A 23,560-nucleotide genomic window follows, 5' to 3' on the forward strand; every position below is an offset into this window, starting at 1 on the left:
CTGTGTGGTTTGGTGCTCCCAATGTACAACTTGCCACAGGGAGGTGCTCCCCCTCCCCAGATAAGAGCAGGATCTTCCTCACTAAGACAAGCGGTTTCTTCAGAGGCAGGCAGATCTCTGTGAGTTCGAGGCCAGGCTGATCTACAGAGAGTTCCAGGACAGCCAAGGCTAAAAGAAAGACCTTGTCTCAAAAAGAAACAAACAAACAAAGTGAAAAAAATCTGAGCATCTGTACAGAAGACAATCCTCAAGACCAGCATGGGATTCAGTCACACTCCACCCTTGTTAGGCCCTGTATCTCCGTCATCAAGGGTTCAAGTGAGAAGCTCTACGCTTAAAACAAAACCATAAGAGGTTGAATTTGTACATTTATCATACTCAAAATGGATCAGATTCCTAGAACTAGAAAATATAGGCCTGGTGTGGTGGCTCACACCTTTAATCCCAGCACTAAGGAGGTAAAAGTAGGCCAATCTCTGCAAGTTCGAGGCCAGTCTGGTCTACAGTGCTAGTTCCAGGATATCCAAGGCTACACAGAGAAACCCTGTCTCAAAAAAAAAAAAAAAAAAAGGGTGAAGGATTTCACAGCCATCTCTCCTAAGATGTCCAAGTGATGAACAGGCACATGCGAAGACGTTCAATGTGGCTAGTTATCAGCCAAGAGCAGTTTTCTGCATGAGAACTGGGAGCAGGAGGTTTAGGATGAGTTCATAGCCTCAGTGACATAACAAGTCTGAGGCCAGCCTAGGCAATATAGTACATTCTAGGCCAGGAACAGTTCCATAGCCAGAGCCTGTCTAAACAGCAGTGGCTGGAGTGGACAGCTCAGTAAATACACTGGCTGCTGTTGCAGAGGATCTGGGTTCCTCTGCCAGAGGCAGAGGCCAGCCTGGTCTACAGACTGAGTTCCAGGACAGCCAAGGCTACCCAAAGAAACGCTGTCTGGAAAAACAAAAAACACAACAACCAAAAAGACAAAAAGAGAGAAATACATTCATTAAAAGAACAAGACTTGGGCTGGAAAGATGGCTCAGTAGTTAAAGAGCATTGGTTGCTCTTCCAGAGGTCCTGAGTTCAATTCCCAGCAACCACATGGGTGCTCACAACCATCTGAAATGAGATTTGATGCCCTCTTCTGGCCTGTAGTCCTAATGGAAGACAGAACACTCATATGCATAAATAAATAAATCTTAAAAAAAAAAAAGGGCCGGGCGGTGGTGGCGCACGCCTTTAATCCCAGCACTCGGGAGGCAGAGGCAGGCGGATCTCTGTGAGTTCGAGACCAGCCTGGTCTACAAGAGCTAGTTCCAGGACAGGCTCCAAAACCACAGAGAAACCCTGTCTCGAAAAACCAAAAAAAAAAAAAAAAAAAGAGCAAGACTTGGAGAAGTAGGGATGCAGCTCAGGTGGTAGAGTGAGTTCCTAGCATTCATAGAGCCCCAGGTTCAGTCTTCTGGACCACAGGTGTGGGAGCACACTCCCATAATTCTAGCAGTTGGGGTGTGAGGCAGGCGTTCAAGACCAGCCCAGCTCCACCGTATGTCTGAAGCCATCCTGAGGTTAAGTGAGAACTTGTCTCAAACAAACAAACAAACAAAACTAAAAATGGAAAGGTTCTTCCACTGCTTTTCATAAGGGCTAATTCATGGGACAGATATAAATTGTGATTTGGTTTCCCACCTGGAGCACCTCGGGACACCTCCACATCTGCTGTTCCCTGCAGCGGATGGGCCTTCTCTAACCTCTCAGTCACTGAACTGTTTCTGTTAATCAGCCAATAAGCCTCCTTTTTCTTACTTACCTGACCAGGGCAGTGCTTCCGGTTCCAATAGAGGCTCCCAACATCTCCAAGTTCAGAGGCAAACCCAGCAGCCACTCAGAGCTGACTGCCAAAGACCACCAGGCTACCATTTGTAACAGCGCTGGCCCAATAGGGGTCTGGAACCCTGCTGGGGAAAGAGGCCCCTGGCAGGCTCACCTGCAGCGTTGTAGTCAAGCCTCCACATTCCCTGAGACGAGGGTCGGTCTGGACAAGGGATGATGAAAGAGACGACAAACACCACGAAGAGACAGATAAACAAGGAAAGGAAAAATGCCACTGTGCGGCATCGGGACAGGCGGGACTGGTGAGGCTTGCTCTTCAAGTTCTCGCTTTTCGATTGGTTCCCCAGGTTTTCCTGTGGTTTTCTGTCCTCATTCTTCAAGGGGTGGATTTCAGCTTCTAGATCCTTGTTATCGCCCATTCTGAGCGCATTCCAGAGCTTAACGATGGTCACTGTGTAGGAGAAGAAATGGGTACGGTCAGCAGTTCCATGAGCCCTTCACCATCACGCTCAGTTTGTGTTCTGATTCTTAGGCATTGGTTACAGTTGCCACTCTGGACCACCAGCCCAAGAAAAAAGGACATGAATTTTTGGACTGTCCACAACACATGCTACTTAAGACGTCAATACAACAGGAAAAGGCAGGTTGGTTGTACAAACCAGCAGCCAGTATATTTGTCCTCTAACACCAGGGCTTCACTAGGGGACACGGTGACCAGAACCAATGACAATAAGCCCACGTACGACATTCATTAACCAAGCTCCCCCTGCTCATCTGTCAGACACACAGGTGGGAAAGAGGATGTGTGACAGTCGAATGCGGCCAACATTCTCACAAATGGACTCCCAAGAGATCTGTGGGAAGGCAGTTTTCTCTGAACTGAAAGATTCTCTCTAGGAAGGAATGGGAGGCACAGTGGAACCTGAAAGATTCTGGAAGGACCCTTCCCAGCTTTACAGAAAGAGAAACAGCTCCTGGGAGGGAGACTGACCAGCCAAGTGCTCAGGAGAGTCTCAGATCCGGAGGGTCTACAAAGCAGCGCAAAGAGAGAGCTCCTGGTCAGAGCTTCCTGAGTTAGGGTGCTACCTGAGTTAGGGTGCTTTCAGCTGCTTTGGGAGTCTTCTCTGCTCCTGCAAGTGACCCCTCACCCACATTCTTGTTAGTAACCCCCCCCAAAATTTATCGGTTCACCGAGCTGGACTTTGTTCCGTCATGGGTTCCCATTCTGGGGTGAGTCGATGCCTCCCCAGGAAAAGTGTGCCACAGAAGATCTAGACGGCTCAGTTGTTAAGAACACTGGCTACTCTTCCATAGGACCCTGGTTTGATTCCAAGCACCCACATGGCAGCTCACAACGGTCCATAACTCTAGTTCCATGGGATCTGATGCTTTCTTCTGGATTCTGCAGGCACTGCACACACATGCTTTATGGACATACATGCGGGCAAAACACCCATATACATTAAAAATAAATTACACCCATACACATTAAAAATCAATTAAAAAAAAGATCTAGACTCCAATTTCAAAGAAACTTTTGTTGTTGTTGTTGAGACAGGTTCTTACAAGTTCTGGCTGACTGGGAACTTACTATGGGAGACTAGATTTACCCTGAACTCACAGAGATCCACCTGCCTGTGCCTCCCCAGTACCAATTTAAAACAATCTTAATGAGCCGGGAGTGGTGGTGTACGCCTTTAATCCCAGCACTTGGGAGGCGGAGGCAGGCGGATCTCTGAGTATGAGGCCAGCCTGGTTTACAGATTGAGTTCCAGGACAGCCAGGGCTACACAGAGAAACCATCTCAAACTTTGGTCCTCTGGAAGAGCAGCAAGTTCTTTTAACTGCTGAGCCACCTCTCCAGCCCATGGTGTTTTTTGTGTTTGTTTGTTTTGTAGTAGTGGTTGTTCGCTTGTTTTTTGAGGTAGGGTCTAACTATGCACCCCAGGCTGGCCTCAAGCTCACAATCTCCTCAGTTCATGGTTATAGTCACTTGCCAGCATGCTGTCTCTTCTACCAAAAACGGAGGTCAGAAGAGGTATTCCTATCAAAGGTAATGAGTCGGCCAAGGGAAAATCAAACATTGAGTCATCCAGGCCCCACATTAAGCCCAAGCCCCTGAGGTGGGTGGGGCAGCACAGCCGGGCTGTATGGGAGAGGTAACCAGGGGAAAAGTCAGCAGTGCACCTGGCAGGGGGCAGCAGCAAGGTGCAAGGTGCCGGGCGAGGCCGGGCCTGGAGAGAAGCCAAGCTGCAGCAAGCCCAGCGCTGCAGATGCAAGGAAGGGACATCTGAATGTCTAAAGCACAACTGTTTGTGGCAGGGCAAGGAGAAGCAAATGAGAAGCCACCTGCTAGCATTTTGGATCCTATCTTTAGGGCTCTGGAAGCCTTACACTTACGGGAAACTCCAGCCTGAGCCGAGCAACCATCACTACCTGTCAGAAACCAGAGAATCTTTTGGTGCTGTGCAGGCAAGCACCTCTGAGCTTCATATTTCAAGTCAGGTGTGGTGGCTCACACCTGTCATACTGACATTTGGGAGGCTGGGATAGGAGGACTGTCCCGGTAGAAGGCCAGACTGAGCTACAGAACAAGACCCCGTCTCAACAACAGCAGAAACCTTCACCCACTGAGCATCAGGCAGGGTCCTAGGAGTTTGAAAACACAGCCCATCTGCCCTTAAGGTCCACATTTCCCAGACCTACCTGGCGGTGGGGGCACCTGAGGGCCTGTTCAATAGCAGAATCTCCTGGCCAGCAGCTGGGGCATCTGATCACTGGTCGCGGATGGTCTTCGCCTCCATAAGCCTAGGCAGACCTAAGGGTTTGTAAAGCCTTCAGTAAATGCACTTCAGGTCACCAATGACTGTAGCTGGTCCTGCCACAGCTATCCACACTCTCCACACTGGGGTGCCTACATAAGGCTGGTCCCAGACCCAATACTGACTAATAATTGCCCCTCAGGCTGGGGTCTGAGTCAGGGTCATGACTAATGTTCTCCTAGAGGCTCCCAGGGGCAGCCAGGTGGAGGAGGAGTGCGGAGAACCTGCCCTTGTTTGTCTGTCTCCACTGTGGCTCATCCAATCAGAGGATGGCCACAGTGCTCCTCACTCCCCAGTGGAGCCTCATCTTACCGCCAACCAGGAGTGGTGCAGAGAGAAGAGAACACCGCCTCGAATCAGCTCACCAATGGTGTATAGAGCGTTCTTCTTTTGGGCAAATCTCAGGAGACTTAGCTGATCTAAGTACAGCTCTCAAGCTATTAAACTATATTGTCCATCCATCTGTGTGTCTGTCTGGGAACTGGACTTGCATATATGAACTTGCACCTAAACACTGAGCTACAGCATCATCCTGCTTTTCCTTTTATTTATTTAATTTTTTTTTTGTTTTGTTTTTCGAGACAGGGTTTCTCTGTGGTTTTGGAGCCTGTCCTGGAACTAGCTCTTGTAGACCAGGCTGGTCTCGAACTCACAGAGATCCGCCTGCCTCTGCCTCCCAAGTGCTGGGATTAAAGGCGTGCGCCACCACCACCCGGCAAGAATAAAATAAGTTAGCCAGGCAGTGGTGGAGCACACCTTTAATCCCAGCACTCGGGAGGCAGAGACAGGTGAATCTCTGTAAATTTGAGGCCAGTCTGGTCTACAGAGTGAGTTCCAGGACAGGCTCCAAAGCTACAGAGAAACCCTGTCTCAAAAAAACACAAAAATAAATAAATAAATGTATGTTTAAAAAGGTCAGTAATATGTGGACATGGCGGCACACTCCTGCAACCTAGCACTTTGGAGGTGAAGAAAGAAGATCAGAACTCAAGGTTACCTTCAGCTACATGTTAGATTTGAGGCCTGGCTTGGTTACATGCACCTGTACCCCCCCCAAAACCCCAGTAATGAACACATCTAATATAATCTTTGGAAGGCAAAAGAGGGCAAATCTTAGGAGCAAAAGCATGTTACCAGTTTCTTACTGTCCTTTCAGAATAGCCCATGCATCTATGGAGATATAGCAAGCATACCTCCAGAAGGCTATTTTATAACTATGACCAGTAAAACAAGTAAAAGTGAACAAAAAGTAAAATGAACAGAGTAGCTAAGCTATAAAGGTGATCTCTCAAATCTAAAGGAGCAACAAACCCTTTATTCTTTTTTTTTTAATATTTATTTATTATGTATACAGAGCATTCCTTCCATGTATGCCTGCAGGCCAGAAGAGGGCACCAGACCCCATTACAGATGGTTGTGAGCCACCATGTGGTTGCTGGGAATTGAACTCAGGACCTTTGGAAGAGCAGGCAATGCTCTTAACCTCTGAGCCATCTCTCCAGCCCCAAACCCTTTATTCATATGCTTCGCCGTTCATTCATTCATTCGTTCATTGTGAGCAGGCGCACGTGTGTTCACTATTAAAATTTTTAGATAGAGGCTAGAGAGATGGTTTAGTGGTTAAGAGTACTTGTTGCTCTTGCAGGACCCAAATTTGATTCCTGGCACCCACGTGGTGGCTCATAACCATCTATAACCGCAGTTCCAGGGAACCCAGCAAGCACACAACATTCACGCAAGTAAAACATTCATAGACATAAAGCAAAATTTAAATACCTTTACAAATTTTTTTAGATCCGAAAACAAGTTGAAAAAAATGAATGAGAGTCAGATGTGGTGGTGGCGCACACCTTTAAATCCAGCACTCGGGAGGCAGAGACAGGAGGGTCTGAGTTTGAGTTCCGCCTGAGTGAGTTCCAGGATAGCCCAAGCTGCTTCATGTGGCTTGTCTCAAAAACAAACAAAGAAAAAAAGAAAGGAAAAGAAAAGACAGGGAGCCAGACAGAAAGAAAGAGAAAAGAATGGGGCTGTGACTCAGCGGCAGAGAATGTGCCTAGTATTTGAGAGGCCTGGGGTTCAATGCCCATCACTTAAATTTTTTTTAATGATAAATATGGTTACTGAAGTAGCTCTGGGAGTAAGAATGCTGTACAGCCTGATCGACCCCAGAAACTGCTTTCTAACTGTCACACATACTCCGTGGTTGTGCATATGTGAGCACATAAAAATACTGCGGTAAAAAAAATTAAGACACTACTTCAACTTGCCTGCAGGATTTATTCTTGTGTAAAAACCAGTCTCTAGAGGTGCTGGAGAGTGGTATCTGCTCCCACAGTGTGTGGCATGGGAGGGAAAGCAAGGCCTAAGTCTGCTTAGGCATTGAAGGAGTCCACTGGGAGTCCCTGACACAGGCTGCCTGCTTTGTCCTGCCCAGGGGTGTTGTGGAAATAGGCAGTAGCAGCACCCCATTTTTACAGACAGAAAAGGGAGGCCTAGAAAGTGGGGATTACTCACTTGTTGCCCATCGTCCAGGAAGCAGTAGAGGCTATGCATGAACCATCTCCAGATTCCCAGGCCAAAGCTGGACTTTTGGAGAAGACTATTGGGCGAAGTGAGGATGGCCTGGGAACCCACCAGATCAGGAAACCTGGGGCTGGAGAGTGAAGGACACCCTATTTTATTTACTTGTGATGCTAGAGACTGGTTTCCTGCATAGGAGCCAAGTGAACTCCATTGAGCTACATCTATTGTCCTTAATTTATTTTCTTTTTAAATAAATAATAGGTTGGTGAGGTTCCGTGGCTAAGAGCACTGGCTGCTATCCAGAAGACCTAGGTTCAATTCCCAGCACCCACATGCTGGCCCAGAACTATCTGTAACTCCAATCCCAGGGAGTCTGATGCCCTCTCCTGGCTTCCATAGGTACTGCATCCATGCAGTGCAGACATACATGCAGGCAAAACACCCATACACAATAAAATAAAGCATAAATTTTAAAAAAGATATATAAATGAACAAATCAGTGATGACCCAGACAATGCATGTCTGCAATCCTAATTGACGGGTGGGGGGAAATGACCAGGGGTGCAACATCAACACCATCTTTACATAGCAAGTCTGTAACGAGACCTGTGTCAAAGGAAACAACGGGCCCAGGGGAAGGGGCCTGCGCACATGGAAGTGTGGCCTGCAGAAAGAGACAGAGTACATGGCTGGCATGCTGCAAGCCCAGGCCTTAATCCTGTTGTTGCCTCCAAAAGAAACAGCGATGATTCTGTTACTCAGTTTCCATCTGAGGCTGAGGTGAATGTGAGCAGCCACAGAAACACGAATGTCATGCTGGGGTGGTCAAGACTGGCAGACATGGGGACCATTTGCGCACAGCCTTGTAAACAAAGACCCAGAACTTCCCCTCGACGTTTTCCCACCAGTCACTCAAGCGCTGTGCCGGGCATCTGGTGTGGAAGCATTGGTGAGGCTGCTGAGAACACCGTAAGCAGCTTTCCCGGAAAATCCTGACTCGACAGAAGAGAGCACTAAAGATTCGCCCTAGTCAAGATTATGGGATAAAATGGCTGTAGGAAGTAATGCAGAAATGGTTCCTTTTTTTTTTTTTCTCGAGACAGGGTTTCTCAGCGAAGCTCTGGCTGTGCTGGAACTTGTTCTGTAGATTAGGTTGGCCTCAAAATCACAGAGCTCCGCCTGCCTCTGTCTCCTGAGTGCTGGGATTAAAGGTGTGCACCACCGTGCAGGCTTGAAATGGTTCAATCAAAAAGGGTGAGAGAAGTCGGGCGTGGCTGTCCCATGTGATCCCAGCACTGGTTAGGCCTGGGCACGAGGCCCAGAAGTTCAAGGCTATGCTGAGTTTAAGGTTAACTAAATACGTAAGACCCAGTCTGGAAAATTCAGGAAAAGCCAGGTGTGGTGGCTCATGCCTTATATCTCAACATTCAGAAAGCAGAGGCAGGTAGACCTCTGTGAGTCAAGGGCCGGCTCCTCTATATAGGGAGCTACCTTGAGCTGCCTGAGAGGCTGTCTCAAAAAAGAAAAGAATGGGAACTGGGTAGGCAGCCCGTCAGTCAAGGGCCGGAGCTGACCCGCTGACCCTTAGGTCTGAGGAGAGCCTGAGCAGGCTGGTGAGCTTTGTGAGCCAGCCTAGGGAGGCGGAGTCAGGTGGAAGAGAGGCGGAGTCAGGTGGAAGGGAGGCAGAGTCAGGCGAAAGGGAGGCAGAGTCAAGTGGAAGGGAGGTGGAGTCAGGCGAAAGGGAGGCAGAGTCAAGTGGAAGGGAGGTGGAGTCAGGCGAAAGGGAGGCAGTCAAGTGGAAGGGAGGCGGAGTCAGGTGGAACCTGAGACTCTTTGGCTAGCCAGCCTCGTCAAAATGGAGCCCACCAAGTCCCAGCCAAGGTCTTCAAAGAAGTGAACAGTTCCTGAAGAATGACGCCTGGTCTCCATGCACGCACACACATGAACACATATGAGCCACACAGAAGGGTAAAACCACGCTGTGGCTCACGCAGCCAGGCGGAGGCAGGTTTGAGAAACACTCTAATGCCTTATCATTTTGATGTCTGCTTGCTTTCTTTCTTTGTGTCTGAATTACTTCCTTATTTGTACCTAACAGTTCGAGTTTCTTTTATTTTGTTTTTATTTTAGTTCTGACTTTCCAAACAGTCTGTCAAATGCACACCTGCCCAATTGGTTTAGATACAGTGTGCTGTCATTACTAATTGTGATATTTCTATTTTAAACATTAATTTTGAATTATTTACATATAAGCCTATGGATTTATGCTATATTGAACATAAATGTATGACTGACTTTTACCCACTATTTCAGAATTTTGACTTAGATTTCCATATATCAGAACTGTTCTTTCTTTCTTTCTTTCTTTCTTTCTTTCTTTCTTTCTTTCTTTCTTCCTTTTTCTTTGGGGAGGGGGTTTCAAGGCAGGGTTTCTCTGTATAGCTTTGGAACCTGTCATGGAACTCACTCTGTAGCCCAGGCTGGCCTCAAACTCAGAGATCTGCCTGCCTCTGCCTCCCACGTGCTGGGACTAAAAGTGTGCGCCACCACTGCTGGGCCAGGAGATGCTTTTAAGAGACAGCTCAGCAGTTAAGAGCACCTGATGCTCTTGTAGAGAACCCCAGTTCAGTTTCCAGCACCCATATGGTGCCTAACAACTATACCTCCAGTTCAGGGAATCCACGACCCTCTTTGGGCACTGCATGTGTGTGGGTCACAGACATACATGCAGGCAAAACACTCATACACATACATAATTATTAAAAAGTTGTTTTTTTTTTTTTCGAGACAGGGTTTCTCTGTAGCTTTGGTGCCCGTCCCGGAACTAGCTCTAAAAAGTTTAAAACTGGGCTAGAGAGATGGCTCAGAAGTTAAGAGCATTGGCTGTTCTTCCAGAGGTCCTGAGTTCAGTTCCCAGCAACCACATGGTGACTTACAACCACCTATATAGTGAGATCAAGTAGCCCTTTCTGGCGTGCAGGCAGAACACTATATAACAAAAAAATTTTAAAGTCAGGTGGTGGCGGCGGCATATGCCTTTAATGCCTTTAATCCCAGCACTTAGGAGGCAGAGGCAGATGGATCTCTGTGAGTGCAAGGCCAGCCTGGTCTAAGAGCTAGTTCCAGAACAGCCAAGGCTGTTACACAGTGAAACCCTGTGTTGAAAAAACAAACAAACAAACAAAAAAAACAACCTGAAATTATATTTTATGTGGATGAGCGTCTTGCCTGCATGTAGTGTATGCATGCACACTCTTGGAGGCCAGAGATGGTGTTGGGGCCTCTGGAACTGGAGCAGAGGGTTGCTAACTGCCATGTGGGTGCTGGAAATCAAACTTGGGTCTTCTGGGAGAGCATCTGCTTTTTTGGACCATGGAGTAATCTCTCCAGTCCTATTTTTCTTTTTAATTAAAAAACAAAAATAGAAAGAAAAATAATAGAAACAAAAAACAAAAAAAGGAGTTCTCTTCTACTGTGGCTTCTAGGGATTGAACACAGGTTGCCAGGCTTATATGACAAGTACTTTTACTTGCTGAGCAATCTTTTTACATTTTTCTTTTTTTAGTAAAGGTGCTCTTGTTAAGTTAGCCTAGTCTGGAGTTGCCTATGTACTCAGGGTGACCTTAAGCTCCTGATCCTCCTAAGAGCTGAGATTAAAGACCGGTTGAACTTTCCATTTCTAAATATTGTCTTCAGAGAACATTTTATAAGTGGATCACGGTATACGGACTTTGAAGTTGTTTTTTTCCACTCAGTATGATGAGGTCCACCCAAGTTGTCACAGATATTATCAGTCTCTTCCCGTTCTGGGCTGAGCAGCCCATGTGTGGATGCTGCGGTTTGTACAGACATACACTAGAGGATATTTGAGTTGTTTCTACTTTGAGCTAGTACAAAAGATGTCACAGCATATATACACATGTCAACCCTGGGTTTTCTAAGATCGAAAGAGCTAAAGAACTTTGTTCTAAGTTCTGAAGAACTACCCACATGATCACAGGCCTCCTGAGGTGACCGTTGGCCACACCCCAAGGCCACAGTCCTCACCCCAGACAAAGGCTGGCTTCACAGGGCTGTTTTTATATTGGAATCCAGAACAAATGATCCACAAAAGGGAGATAGTAAATTCTGCTGGGAAGCCTTTGAAAATTTGAAGGCATCCCATGGAAAATAGCCAGTAGACAGAAACCTTGGGAGGTACTCAAGGGGAAAGCAAAGGGACTGAGAGTAGGTAGGATGGCCCAGCGGGTAAAGGCACTTGCTGTGTATGCCATGTACCCCGAGAACTGAGTTCAACCCCTGGAAGTAGGACAGGCTCCAAAGCTACAGAGAAACCCTGTCTCGAAAAACCAAAAAAAAAAAAAAAAAAAAAGAAAAACAAAAACAAACAAAAAATTGGGCTGGAGAAATGGCTCAGTGGTTAAGAGCATTGCCTGCTCTTCCAAAGGTCCTGAGTTCAATTCCCAGCAACCACATGGTGGCTCACAACCATCTGTAAAGAGGTCTGGCACCCTCTTCTGGCCTTCAGGCATACACACAGACAGAATATTGTATACATAATAAATAAATAATTTTTTTTTTTTTTTTTGGTTTTTCGAGACAGGGTTTCTCTGTGGTTTTGGAGCCTGTCCTGGAACTAGCTCTTGTAGACCAGGCTGGTCTCGAACTCACAGAGATCCGCCTGCCTCTGCCTCCCAAGTGCTGGGATTAAAGGCGTGCGCCACCACCGCCCGGCCATATAAATAAATATTTAAAAAAAAAAAAAAAAGGAAAGAAAAACTGACTTCACAAAACGTATTTTCTGACCTCCATGTGTAAGCCAGGGCATTTATGCTCCCTCTACACACACACACACACATACACACACACACACACACACACACACGAGTCATAATAAATAAAAAAAACTTAACTAGCTTGCCTTCTAATTATTTTTTAAATTTAGTTATTTGTTTGCATTTTATGTACATTAGTGTTTTGCTTGCATGTATGTCTGTGTGAGAGTATCAGATCCCCTGGAAGTGGAGTTACAGACAGCTGTGAGCTGCCATGTGGGTGCTGGGAATTGAACCTGGGTTCTTTGTTTCTTGTTTTTGTTGCTTATTTATTATATATATTCACTTTCCAAGAGACAGTGCCAGATCTCACTACAGATGGTTGTGAGCCACCATGTGGTTGCTGGGAATTGAACTCAGGACCTTTGGTGGCTCTGTCTGCACATATGCCTGCACTCCAGAAGAGGGCATCAGATTCCATTATAGATGGTTGTGGGCTACTATGTGTTGCTGGGAATTGAACTCAAGACCTCTGGAAGAGAAGCCAGGGCTCTTAACCCCTCAGCCATCTCTCCATCCTACTTGAAAGTCTTTTAAAAAAGATGTCTTTATTTTATGTGTATGAGTGTCTATCTGCATGTATGTATGGACACCATGAGGTGGGAACCCACGGAGACAAGAAGAGGGGATCAGATTCTTTGGAACTGGACTTACAGATAGTTGTGAGTTCTAGAAACTGAACCTGGGTCCTCTGCAAGAGCAATAAGTACTCTTTTTGGTTTGTTCAAGACAGGGTCTCACTATGTAGATCTGGCTGTCTTAAACTTGCTCTGTAGACCAAGTTGGCCTTGAACTCACAGAGATGCACCTGCCTCAGCTGAGGTTAAAGATGTGTGAGACCACACCTGATTTATCACAGAAATTGAAAATTAACTAAGATAAATACTTTATAAAATATACTGTGACCTTTTTTAAAAATATATATTTTTCAAGACAGGGTTTCTCTGTTGCTTTTGCACTCACTCTGTAGACCAGGCTGGCCTCGAACTCAGAGATCTGCCTGTCTCTGCTGCCCGGGTGCTGGGATTAAAGGCGTGTGCACCACCACCAGTCTTAAAATATTTTTTTTTATTTTACGTGTATAAGTGTTTTACCTGCATGTATGTCTATATACAACATGCTTGCTTGATGCCCATAGAGACTAGAAGAGGGCATTGGATCCCCTTGGAATTGGAGTTGCAATGGTGGTGAGCTTCCCTGTGGGTGCTGGGAATTGAACCCAGGTCCTCTGCAAGGACAGCAAATATTCTCCATCATCAAGTCATTGCTCCAGTTCCACTGTAATCTTTCTTTATAGGCTCCTGTTCTGACAGAACCAAGCCCCAGGGAAAACTGTAGGCCCAAATCTAATAAAAAATAATGTCATTTATCCCCAAAGTGTACCTGAGCCAGACAGAAGAGATGACAGCTTCCTTCTCCCTCAGTAAAAGACAGCGTTCTATGCCCGGTGCTCGTCTCCCTGGGAATCACTGCCTACCCTGAGTCTCTGTGAGCAGACTGCACAGCTCCCCTGGGCACCTGCTTCTGCGGAGGAATGGTCTGGGGACAAGTCTTCCCATGCAGCCTGGGGTAAGAGGTAAGATATAGTAGGGCAGGGCATGTCTCTTCCGAAGTACGAACTGACATCCTGATCGTAAGGCTGGCACATCAGTGTCACCTAGACTGAAGGTTTATGCAGCTGGACCTGCGCGAAGACGAGGTCAGGTAAAGGCTGGCAGGCTGATGAGACAAAGCTGGCCTCCAATTAACACACACTGTGCAACAAATAACTTTCTGTATAAGATAACGTTCAGTCTTGTGAGACCATTACCATCCAAGCGCAGGGGAGCCAAGACACTATATGATTTTTACAATATCTTTTGAATGCATCATTAGTTCAAAATAAAACATAAATAAAAAAAGTAAAGAAACCCCTTAACAAAAGGAGGTGGGCAGGGCGGTGGTGGCGCACGCCTTTAATCCCAGCACTCGGGAGGCAGAAGCAGGTGGATCTCTGTGAGTCTGAGGCCAACCTGGTCTACAAGAGCTAGTTCCAGGACAGAGGCTCCAAAGCTACAAAGAAACCCTGTCTCGAAAAACCAAAAAAAAAAAAAAAAAAGAAGTGAAGTCAGAGGTTCATACAAGTTCAGGGGGAAGAACCAGCTCCCTTGGCGCCTCAGTCAACGCCTTCAAGCCCCCAGTTCTATGAAACTGCTTTGCTCCAAAGACAGGAACCTTTTGTTTGGCTTTGCCTGTGGATGGAAGAATATCATTACTGGAGTTTTTCAGTAACTTAGGCACATACTCCAAGAACAGCCTAGCCACTGGCCTGTGGCGGCTCTGTTTCAGCACAATTACTGGCTTCTTGAAGCCACCGCTGCAATCACTTCCCTTTTCAAAGTGGATAAAAACCATACAGCCTAAGTCATCAAAACTGAGATCGCCAAATCCTCAGAGCAGAGAACAAAGGCCACAGTTCACCGAGGATCACGTAGGCCAGACCACAGTGACAGCCTAAACACCAAAGGGACAGATGGCCCGTCCTCTCATTGCTAAGCACCCTCCACACAGGGCTTAATGCCTTACTGCAGAACGGGTGAGTGCAGGCTTAACTTGGAAAGGAAAATCCAAAAATACTGTTGAGAAATTCCTTCATGGCACCCATAGGATCCCTAGGAAGAACATTCTGGGCACTCTACTCAGACATCAACAAAAAAAGGTAGTTATTAAAGGCCCCAAGAGCAACAAACCAAAGCCAGGCAGTTCATATTTCACACAGGCAGCATGAGGCTGGTTCAGAAATTTGCTCGGCACTGCCAGAAAGGTATTAACATTTTCGTTTGCTGTGGTCATTAAAAATACCTGGAGCAACAGACAAAGCATTACAAGGCCTGGCTGCCAAGGAAACCGAGCTTGGCACCGTCCCTGCCACACTGCGGCGTCTACACTAACAACCAGAGTCAGTACATTTGGTCATTAGAAAAACAAGACCATGCATGGTGGTAAACACTTGGAACCCCAGCACTTGGGAGAGGGAGGCAGAAAACATCAAGGATCAGGGTCAGCCTTGGCTACATAGCAAGTTCAGGGCCCAACAGAGCTACATGAGACCTTGCATTTAAAATGAAAACAATCCCCAAAGAATTCCATTTTGGAATTGGGACCAAATTTATCATAATTTCTTAAATGACCTTAAACATACTTCTGGCACTTTTAATCATGCATTTATACAAAATAAAAACATTATCCAACTCAGAAAGTTCTGAAGATGCTGTCTTGTGCAGTATTGAATATTTGAGCTAACTTTATTTATTGAGACAGAGTCTCTACATTACTCTGGCTGTCCTGGAACTCGCTCTGTAGACCCGGCTAGTCTCAAATTCAGAGAACCTCCTTTGTCTGCCTCCCAAGTGCTGCGGTTAAAGGCGTGCACACCACACTGGCTACTTATTTATTTTTGAGACAGGGTCTCACTGTGTATCCGTGGCTGGCCTCCAACTCACTCTGTAGACCAGGCTGGCCAAGACATCACAGAGAGTCCACCTGATTCTATCTCACAAGCTCTGGGATTAAATGTGTGTGGCACCACCCCCAGCCTCAGCCTAACTTTAATTCTTAGGAAAGATAAACAAGCACATCATTCTCACTAGTTTGCAAATCTACCTGCATTTTAATAAGTGGTAAAATTACATGTAAACCAAAAAAAATTGTTTTAAAATAAACTTCTTAGTAATTTATTGTTAACCGATGGCTCAACATTTAAGAGCACTTGTTGCTATTCCAGAGGACCCAAGTTCAATTGCTCACCCCCACATGACAGCTCACAAATCTGTAACTCCAGTTCTAAGGGACCCAACACTGCTTCTGACCCCCATGGGCACCAGAAACTCGGTAGTGCCCAAACATACACACAGAAAAAGCACTTGTATACAGAAAATAAATAAATAAATAAACAAACAAATAAGGCGGAGAACTGAGAAAGATACCTAATGTCAGTTTAGCCTCCCAATGCACACTCATGAACATGTACAAACACACATATACACACATACACACACACAAGTTTTGCAGCACTAGGGATTGGGGATTGAAACTAAGGCTTTATGCATGCCAAAAAAGCAAACATCTAATAGGTTATATCCCAACCCTATGATATGTATCATTGGGGGGGAGGGGAGAGAAAACAAAAGATAGCTTGAAGCAAGACAACGCCTATGATAGTTTTTCAGACAGACTGTCCCCTGGCTCCACGGACTATCGGGAAACTAGACACTCAGTCTCTGTCCCAAGGGCTGCCACACCTGTCCTCCAGCAGACCCGGGTGAAAACGCTGGCTGTGGGGAAAGAACAATAAAGCTGTGCAAGAGCTTGTGTGTCATAAACACGGCGGGTGCGGAAAGGAAACGAAATGCGCTCCCCTAAGCGCTCGGAGTTTCTGAGTCAGAGACAATTAAAAATAAAATGAATCTGATTCTGTTTGCTTCAAATTTATGGGAGGTTTGAAATCCCCAGGATGGGCAGAGCAAATAACTTGCAATGGCAGTTCTACTGATCTGAAAGCAAAGGTCATATATACATATACATAAACACAATCACATATATGTGTGTGTGTGTGTGTGTATATATATATATAATATATATATTCCTAGCACCTGATCAAAAATCTAAGTGTTGTGGTGTGTGTATGTGTGTGTTTTATTGTGCATGTGTATCCATGCATGTGGAGGCCAGAGGTCAACATGGAGTCTACCTTTGGAATCCAAACTCAACTCCTCATTCTTTCACAGCAAGTTCTCTACTGTCTAAGCTGCCTCCCAAGGCCCCTTTTCTTTTCTGCACAGGCTGGCTTGGAACTTACCCTGAATTCCTCATCTTTTTGCCTCTCCCTCCCAGGTGCTAGAATTACAGGCCTGCACCACCATGGCAAACTCATTCTTTTAAGCAAAAGTTCTATGAATAAAGGAGGTTAGCCAAAAAGATCTAGCATTCAAAGTTAAGCATTTTGATCTAAAACACAGTTTATACATGTATGTTTGTGTACCACATTTGTGCCTGGTGCCCACAGAAATCAGAAAAGAGTATTAGATCCCCTGTAACTGGAGTTACAGATGGCTATGAGCTGCCACACAGGGGCCAGTAATCGAACTGGGTCCTTGCAAGAATGGCCTGTGCTCTTAAGTGCTGAGCCATCTAACCCATGAGCCATTATCTCCAGCTCATGGGTTAGAGACAGGGTTTCTCTGTGCAGCCCTGGCTGTCCTGGAACTTGCTCTGTAGACCAGGCTGGCACTGAACTCAGATATTCACCTGCCTCTGCCTCCTGAGGGCTGAGTGCTGGGATTAAAGATGTGTGCACCACTGCCTGGCTCCACTTTCTGTCTTGTCATGTGTTTAGCTTGTGTCCTTCTTGATACTCATTATCTTTTTTTTTTTTTTTTTTGGTTTTTTTTTTTTCCTTTTTTTTTTTTTTTTTTTTTGGTTTTTTTCGAGACAGGGTTTCTCTGTGGTTTTGGAGCCTGTCCTGGAACTAGCTCTTGTAGACCAGGCTGGTCTCAAACTCACAGAGATCCGCCTGCCTCTGCCTCCCAAGTGCTGGGATTAAAGGCGTGCGCCACCACCGCCCAGCTTTTTTGGTTTTTTGAGACAGGGTTTCTCTGTGGCTTTGGAGCCTGTCCTGGAACTCCCTTTGTAGACCAGGCTGGTCTCGAACTCACAGAGATCCGCCTGCCTCTGCCTTCCAAGTGCTGGGATTAAAGGCCTGCGCCACCACCGCCCGGCCCTGATACTCATTATCTTAACTATTCTCTCTCTCCCTCCCTCCCTCCCTCCCTCCCTCCCTCCCTCCCTCCCTCCCTCCCTCCCTCCCTCTGCCTCCCCAGTGAGCCACCACCACCCAGCTGGGCACAAGATTTTAAGGAACACGTCTCTGGACAAAAAGATGAGTATAACTCGGTCACTTTGTTCCAGATCCTAAGTTTATTCCTAACCTACCATCAACAACCAATCTTACAGCAAGAGTGAGCAAAAGCTTGTCCCTAAAAATATATATATATATATTCACATCTGGACATGACCGTACATCAGTAATTAAAGGACTCAGGAGGCTAAAGCAGGGTACACAGTGAGCTGAAATTCAGCCTGGGCTATATAACAAGATCCTGTCTTAAAAACCAAGAACAAAACCAGGCAGTGGTGGCAAATGCCTTTAATCTCAGCATTCAGGAAGCAGAGGCAGGAGGATCTCTGAGTTCAAAGCCAGCCTGGTCTACAAGAGCTAGTTCTAGGACAGCTAGGGCTGTTACACAGAGAAACCCTGTCTCAAACAAACAAATAAACAAAACACAAGAACAAGGTAAGGTGGGCATAGTCCCGAATACGTTTAATCCCAGCAGTTGGGAGGCAGGAGCAGGTGGATTTGAGTTCAAGGCTGGCCTCAAACTCAGAGAGCGTTCTAGAGCAGACAAGGCTACATAGAGAAACCTGTCTCAAAACCACCCCCCATCCCCCAAAAAAGAACAAAAAAAAGTCTTTTACACTGCATGGCCTGCACCACCTCCAAGACTGGTCCCTGTAGTCTAACTGGGTTCAAATATGAGATGTTTGAGACAGACGCCCACAACAACCAACCAGGCAGCACCGGGTTTTCCAGCTGAGCCAAGCAGATGTGAGACAAAGATAGTTATAGTGTTCTGTTGTTTACAGCGAACACTACTGACTCTCTCCACAAAGCAGAATCTCAACACAAAGAACAGAGGCATAATAATTTCTCAAAGCGGAACAAATCTTAAGGTCATGGTTCCCTGACTAAGACAAAAACTATCACAGTGCACACAGACCATATTCAGCTCAGAAGAAAATGGTCTCAGATAAGTCTTATAGATTAGCCCAAGTATCATAGTGCAGACAGACCATATTCAGCTCAGAAGGAAACTGGTCTCAGGTAAGTCTTATAGATTAGCCCAAGGGATAAACTTTTTTCCTGAAGTCTAGATTAGACTTATTTCCTGCAATTCCCCTATGAATCTGTATTATTCCTTTTCACCCCTACATTTAGTAGGGGACTATTAAGATAAATTTGTATCAATTTACTTGAAGTTTTGCATCAATTCTTATCACTATTTTTGTTGTTGTCCGTTTCTGGATTTTTTTTTTTATTTTTGTTTGTTTTTTACACGGGATCTTATTACCCAGGCTGGCCTTCAACGTGCTATGCAGCTGATCTTGAACTTCTGATTCGTGTGCCTGTGACTCTCAAATACTAAGATTGCAGGCTTGTGCCACCATGCCTGACTGCCACATCATTTTTTTTTTAAAGACTTTCTTAATGTACACATCTATACATTCACAGACAAATAGAGAACACCAGCTCTGTGAATCAACTACCAAGACTGAGTGAGGTCAACAGAAAACCAACTGTTTTCACCAATGAACTAATCCACGTCTCCTGCATGCTATGATCATTCTAAAATGTATTCCACTTCAGAGATAAATCACATGAATGGTCAGCACCTACTTTCTGATTATTTAGTTACGAGTCAGCATTTTTGTGCATGTTATAGTCTAAAAACCTAAGTTCCGTGAAGGCGCTTACAAATGAGATTGGGGCCGGGCGGTGGTGGTGCACGCCTTTAATCCCAGCACTTGGGAGGCAGAGGCAGGCGGATCTCTGTGAGTTCGAGACCAGCCTTGTCTACAAGAGCTAGTTCCAGGACAGGCTCCAAAACCACAGAGAAACCCTGTCTCGAAAAACCAAAAAAACAAAACAAAACAAAAAACAAAAAACAAATGAGATTGGGAGCGCATCACACCAAGAGCATGGGTTTCAAGATCAATTTTGAGTGAGATGCGTGGTAAGCTTCCGGACACTTAAAAAACCCTGTAGATCCTAACTCGCCATCTTGTCAATCTAGCCCCTCCTTTTTATATTTCTCATTTCATTGTATTTTATTTAATGAGTACGTATATGTGTATGGGCACACGCATGCCACTGACAGCATTTGTGGGAGTCAGAGGACAGCTTGCAGGAGCTGGTCCTCTCCTTACACCATGTGAGACCCAGGAATCCAACTCAGATCAGCAGACTCGGTGGCAGGTGTCTTTACAGGTTGAGCCATCTCAACAGCCCCAGGTCCTCCTCATGGCGACCACTTAGGTTGTATTTTAAAACTTCTCACAGTGATTTCTGGAGCCCTCTCAGATGTTCCAAAAATATCTCCTGGTCGTGTTACGAGTCTAGAATGAGTCATGACCACTTCAGAACAAAGTCAACACCTTGGTTAACGCCAGGTCTTTCCATCCCTGGCTCCTGTCTGCCTGCCACCTTTCCCACGTCTCACAGCCACTATCTGTTCCCATCACACTGTTGTTCTGCACTTGCCCCTGCATCTGCCCCTCTTCCTCTACCTGCTCCTACAATGCAAGTAGAACACAGATGTGCCAAAAACCCACCGGGACACTTCCCATGATGCTTTATACCACGGTGGCTTAGGGTTCACCTCCGGGTTCTCTTGACAGAGATTTCCAGAAGTTTAACACACACTTATTGAGCCGGGCGGTGGTGGCGCAGGCCTTTAATTCCAGCACTCGGGAGGCAGAGGCAGGCGGATCTCTGTGAGTTTGAGGCCAGCCTGGTCTAGAAGAGATAGTTCCAGGACAGGAACCAAAAAGCTATGGAGAAACCCTGTCTCGAAAACAAACAAACAAACAAACACACACTTATTGTTACTGCTCGCCCTGTCCAAGGACAAAGCAGAGTGGTGGCTGGCAGAAAATACACAGAAGCGTGCACATGTCTGAATAAATGTCTAATCTTTAATATGACCATCAGCTTCTCTTGGGAGAGTCATTTACTAATACGTGAGTTCATTAACCATTAAAAAAAAAAGAAATCTATAGCTTGCAGGATCAGGTGACTTTAAATGCCAACTGTAAACACAGGACATCAATCAGCTGTGACAACACTTGTGCCTTTTTTCTTTTCTTTGGTTTTTCGAGACAGAGTTTCTCTGTGTAGCTTTTGGAACCTGTCCTGGAACTCACTCTGTAGACCAGGCTAGCCTGGAACTCACAGACATTCACCTGTCTCTGCCTCCTGAGTGCTGGAATTAAAGGTGTGCGCTAATACCACCTGGCCCTGTGCCTTCTTTTTAGTACAGTGACCGTATTTTTCTCTAGTTAAGTCCACCTCAATGGTTTTGTTCGTTTGTTTGTTTTTTATTTTTCGAGACAGGTTTCTCTGTGTATCTCTGGCTGTCCCGGAACTTGCACTGCAGACCAGGCTGGCCTCAAGCTCAGAGATCCTCCTATCTCTGCATCCCGAGTGCTGCGATTAAAGGCGTGCGCCACTACTGCCCAGCTGACCGCCTCAGTTTTCTACAGGGAAATCTGCTTTCCCAAGTGCTCAACATCATCCTGGTGACTGAACACTTCTCTTCCCTCGGAAAAGCCCCGTCCCAAGACCAACTGTCTAGTCAGTCATTCTCACATGAAAGCCGTGTGAATGTTAGGTGTGGAACTTCAGCTTTAATTAGAGGAATGAGTAGGCGCTCTCTCCCACAGGTGTGGTTAGCAGCACAGTTTTAAAATACAATCACAAGGGGCTAGAGAGTTGGCTCAGAAGTTAAGAGCATTTGCTGTTCTTGCAGAAGATCCAGGATCAACCCCAGCACCCACATGGTAGTTCAGAAACATCTGTAACTTCTGCAGAATCCAATGACCTCTTTGGACCTCCACAGGCACCAAACATGATCACAGTGCACAAACATACTGGAATGGCGACACACGCAGTTCCAGCACCGGAGGACTGGAGAAGAGGATCCCTGGAGCCCCTACTCCTACAAGTTGTTTTCTCTGACATGCACACACCTGCACCCACACTTGCATACACACACACACACACAAATTTCACAAACTCTTTGCTGTACCTATTCCCAGAATGTGGAGGGGGTCACAAAAACTGGGTCACAAAAAGTACAGTAGTTCCTATTACCCCCTCCCCCCTTATTTCTCTTATGAGGGAAGACAGTTACCAATAGAAAACAGGAAAGATTCCAGGGGCATCGAGGACACTAGCCACTGGCCTTTTGAGTCAGTTATCTTGGATTTAGATCCCCTCAACCTAGTGAGAGCCATCGGGCCATCATCACCTACGTCTGATTCGCAGCCCACAGAAAGTGCTGACTCGTAAATGTTGTTTTATTTTGTACATTTAGTTGGACAAGACCTCATGTTGTAGCCTAGGCTGACCTCAAACTCAGAATTCTTATGTCTCAGCCTCAACTTCCGGATTCGAGGTATGCACCCACCACACCTAGCATAAAGATTGTTTTAATCCATTAAATTTTGTGTTTCTTTGTTACAAAGCAATTGATAAGCAGCACAAGGAGGCAATTGGAAGGGGGAGTGAGAAAAATGCCAGTATGGAAGAAACAACAGCCCAGCACCCGAAAGGCTCAAGCAGGAACATTGCTTCCAGTTCAAGGCAGCAGGAGGAGGCGGTGATCAGATTAAAGAAACAAGCAGCAGGGAGAACTGCGAGGGTGAAGAATGAAGACATCCCCATCACCATCCATGACGTTACCCACCACACTGCCTTGGCCCTGAACTTGAAGAATATAAACTGATTCTCACTAATGCCCTGGTGAGAGCGACAGAATTTAAGAAACTGCACGAGACTAGCAGATGTCCTCCTGAGACCAGGGTCTCTCAGGTAGGTCACTCCCTGTCGCTCTGGGTCAGCACTGCGCCCTCCAGGGAACACACACGGGTGAACACAGATTTGTTTCGGCGAGTTCGGCGCGCCCGGAGGTGCCAGGCCCCTTGTATGACCCTGCTACTCGACCCGAGCTGTGCGCCGCTCTCCAGGTGGCCGGACCGGCTCCAGGCCCCCACTAGCTCCTGGCGATCGAACGCAGCCGGCTTCGGCCCGAAAGAGGTCGCGCGTGAGAGTTACCTAGTTGGCTCTCGACCCGCTCTCGGACGCGTCCAGGAGATCCTGCTCCTCAGCAAGTGGTCCTGGACTGCCAAAGCTGACTCAACTGCGGTCCCTGGAGTCCGGGATCCACATTCCAAGCAGCCTGGGTGGAGAGCACTGGAGCAGAAGGACTGACTGCGTCGGACAGCGGCGCCCTTCCCCTGCCGGCCCGGGCCCGCCCCGGCCTGGAGGGCAGCGTGCCACGCCCCCACAGGGCCCGCCCCAGACCTGCCCTGCAGCAAGCCCCGCCCCAAAGAGGCTATGATTTCCTCCTTAGTTCCGCCCACCAGCGCTGTGCGTCACTTCCTGTCGGCGGAAGGGGCGTACCAGCGTGACCTAGTCAAGCTACCTGAGTTAATTGCTTAGCAACGTGAATGTGGCGTCCGGTGTTGCTCCTTTCCAGCAAAGAGCCCACTAGTGCTGGAGCCGAGCACTTTTTTTTTTTTTTTTTTTTTTTTTGGTTTTTCGAGGCAGGGTTTCTCTGTAGCTTTGGTGCCTGTCCCGGAACTAGCTCTTGTAGACCAGGCTGGCCTCGAACTCAGAGATCCGCCTGCCTCTGCCTCCCAAGTGCTGGGATTAAAGGCGTGCGCCACCACCCGGCTTGG

The 23,560-nt window shown here is 46.6% G+C and overlaps 1 protein-coding gene across 1 annotated transcript in view; it reads right to left on the reverse strand.

Annotated features, from left to right (window-relative positions):
• Positions 1–23,135, reverse strand: part of Fam234a (family with sequence similarity 234 member A) — a 28,698-nt gene extending 5,563 nt beyond the window's left edge. The window contains exons 1-3 of the mRNA XM_057776647.1: positions 22,935–23,135; positions 4,531–4,642; positions 1,979–2,275 (exon numbers count right to left, since the gene is read on the reverse strand). Of these exons, the coding sequence (XP_057632630.1) occupies positions 1,979–2,243 (265 nt within the window). The 5' untranslated portion in view covers positions 2,244–2,275; positions 4,531–4,642; positions 22,935–23,135. The remainder of the gene's footprint in view (positions 1–1,978; positions 2,276–4,530; positions 4,643–22,934) is intronic.
• Between the last annotated feature and the right edge of the window lie 425 nt (positions 23,136–23,560).

The sequence above is a fragment of the Chionomys nivalis genome, chromosome 7 (assembly GCF_950005125.1).
Source record: "Chionomys nivalis chromosome 7, mChiNiv1.1, whole genome shotgun sequence".
NCBI lineage: Eukaryota > Metazoa > Chordata > Mammalia > Rodentia > Cricetidae > Chionomys > Chionomys nivalis.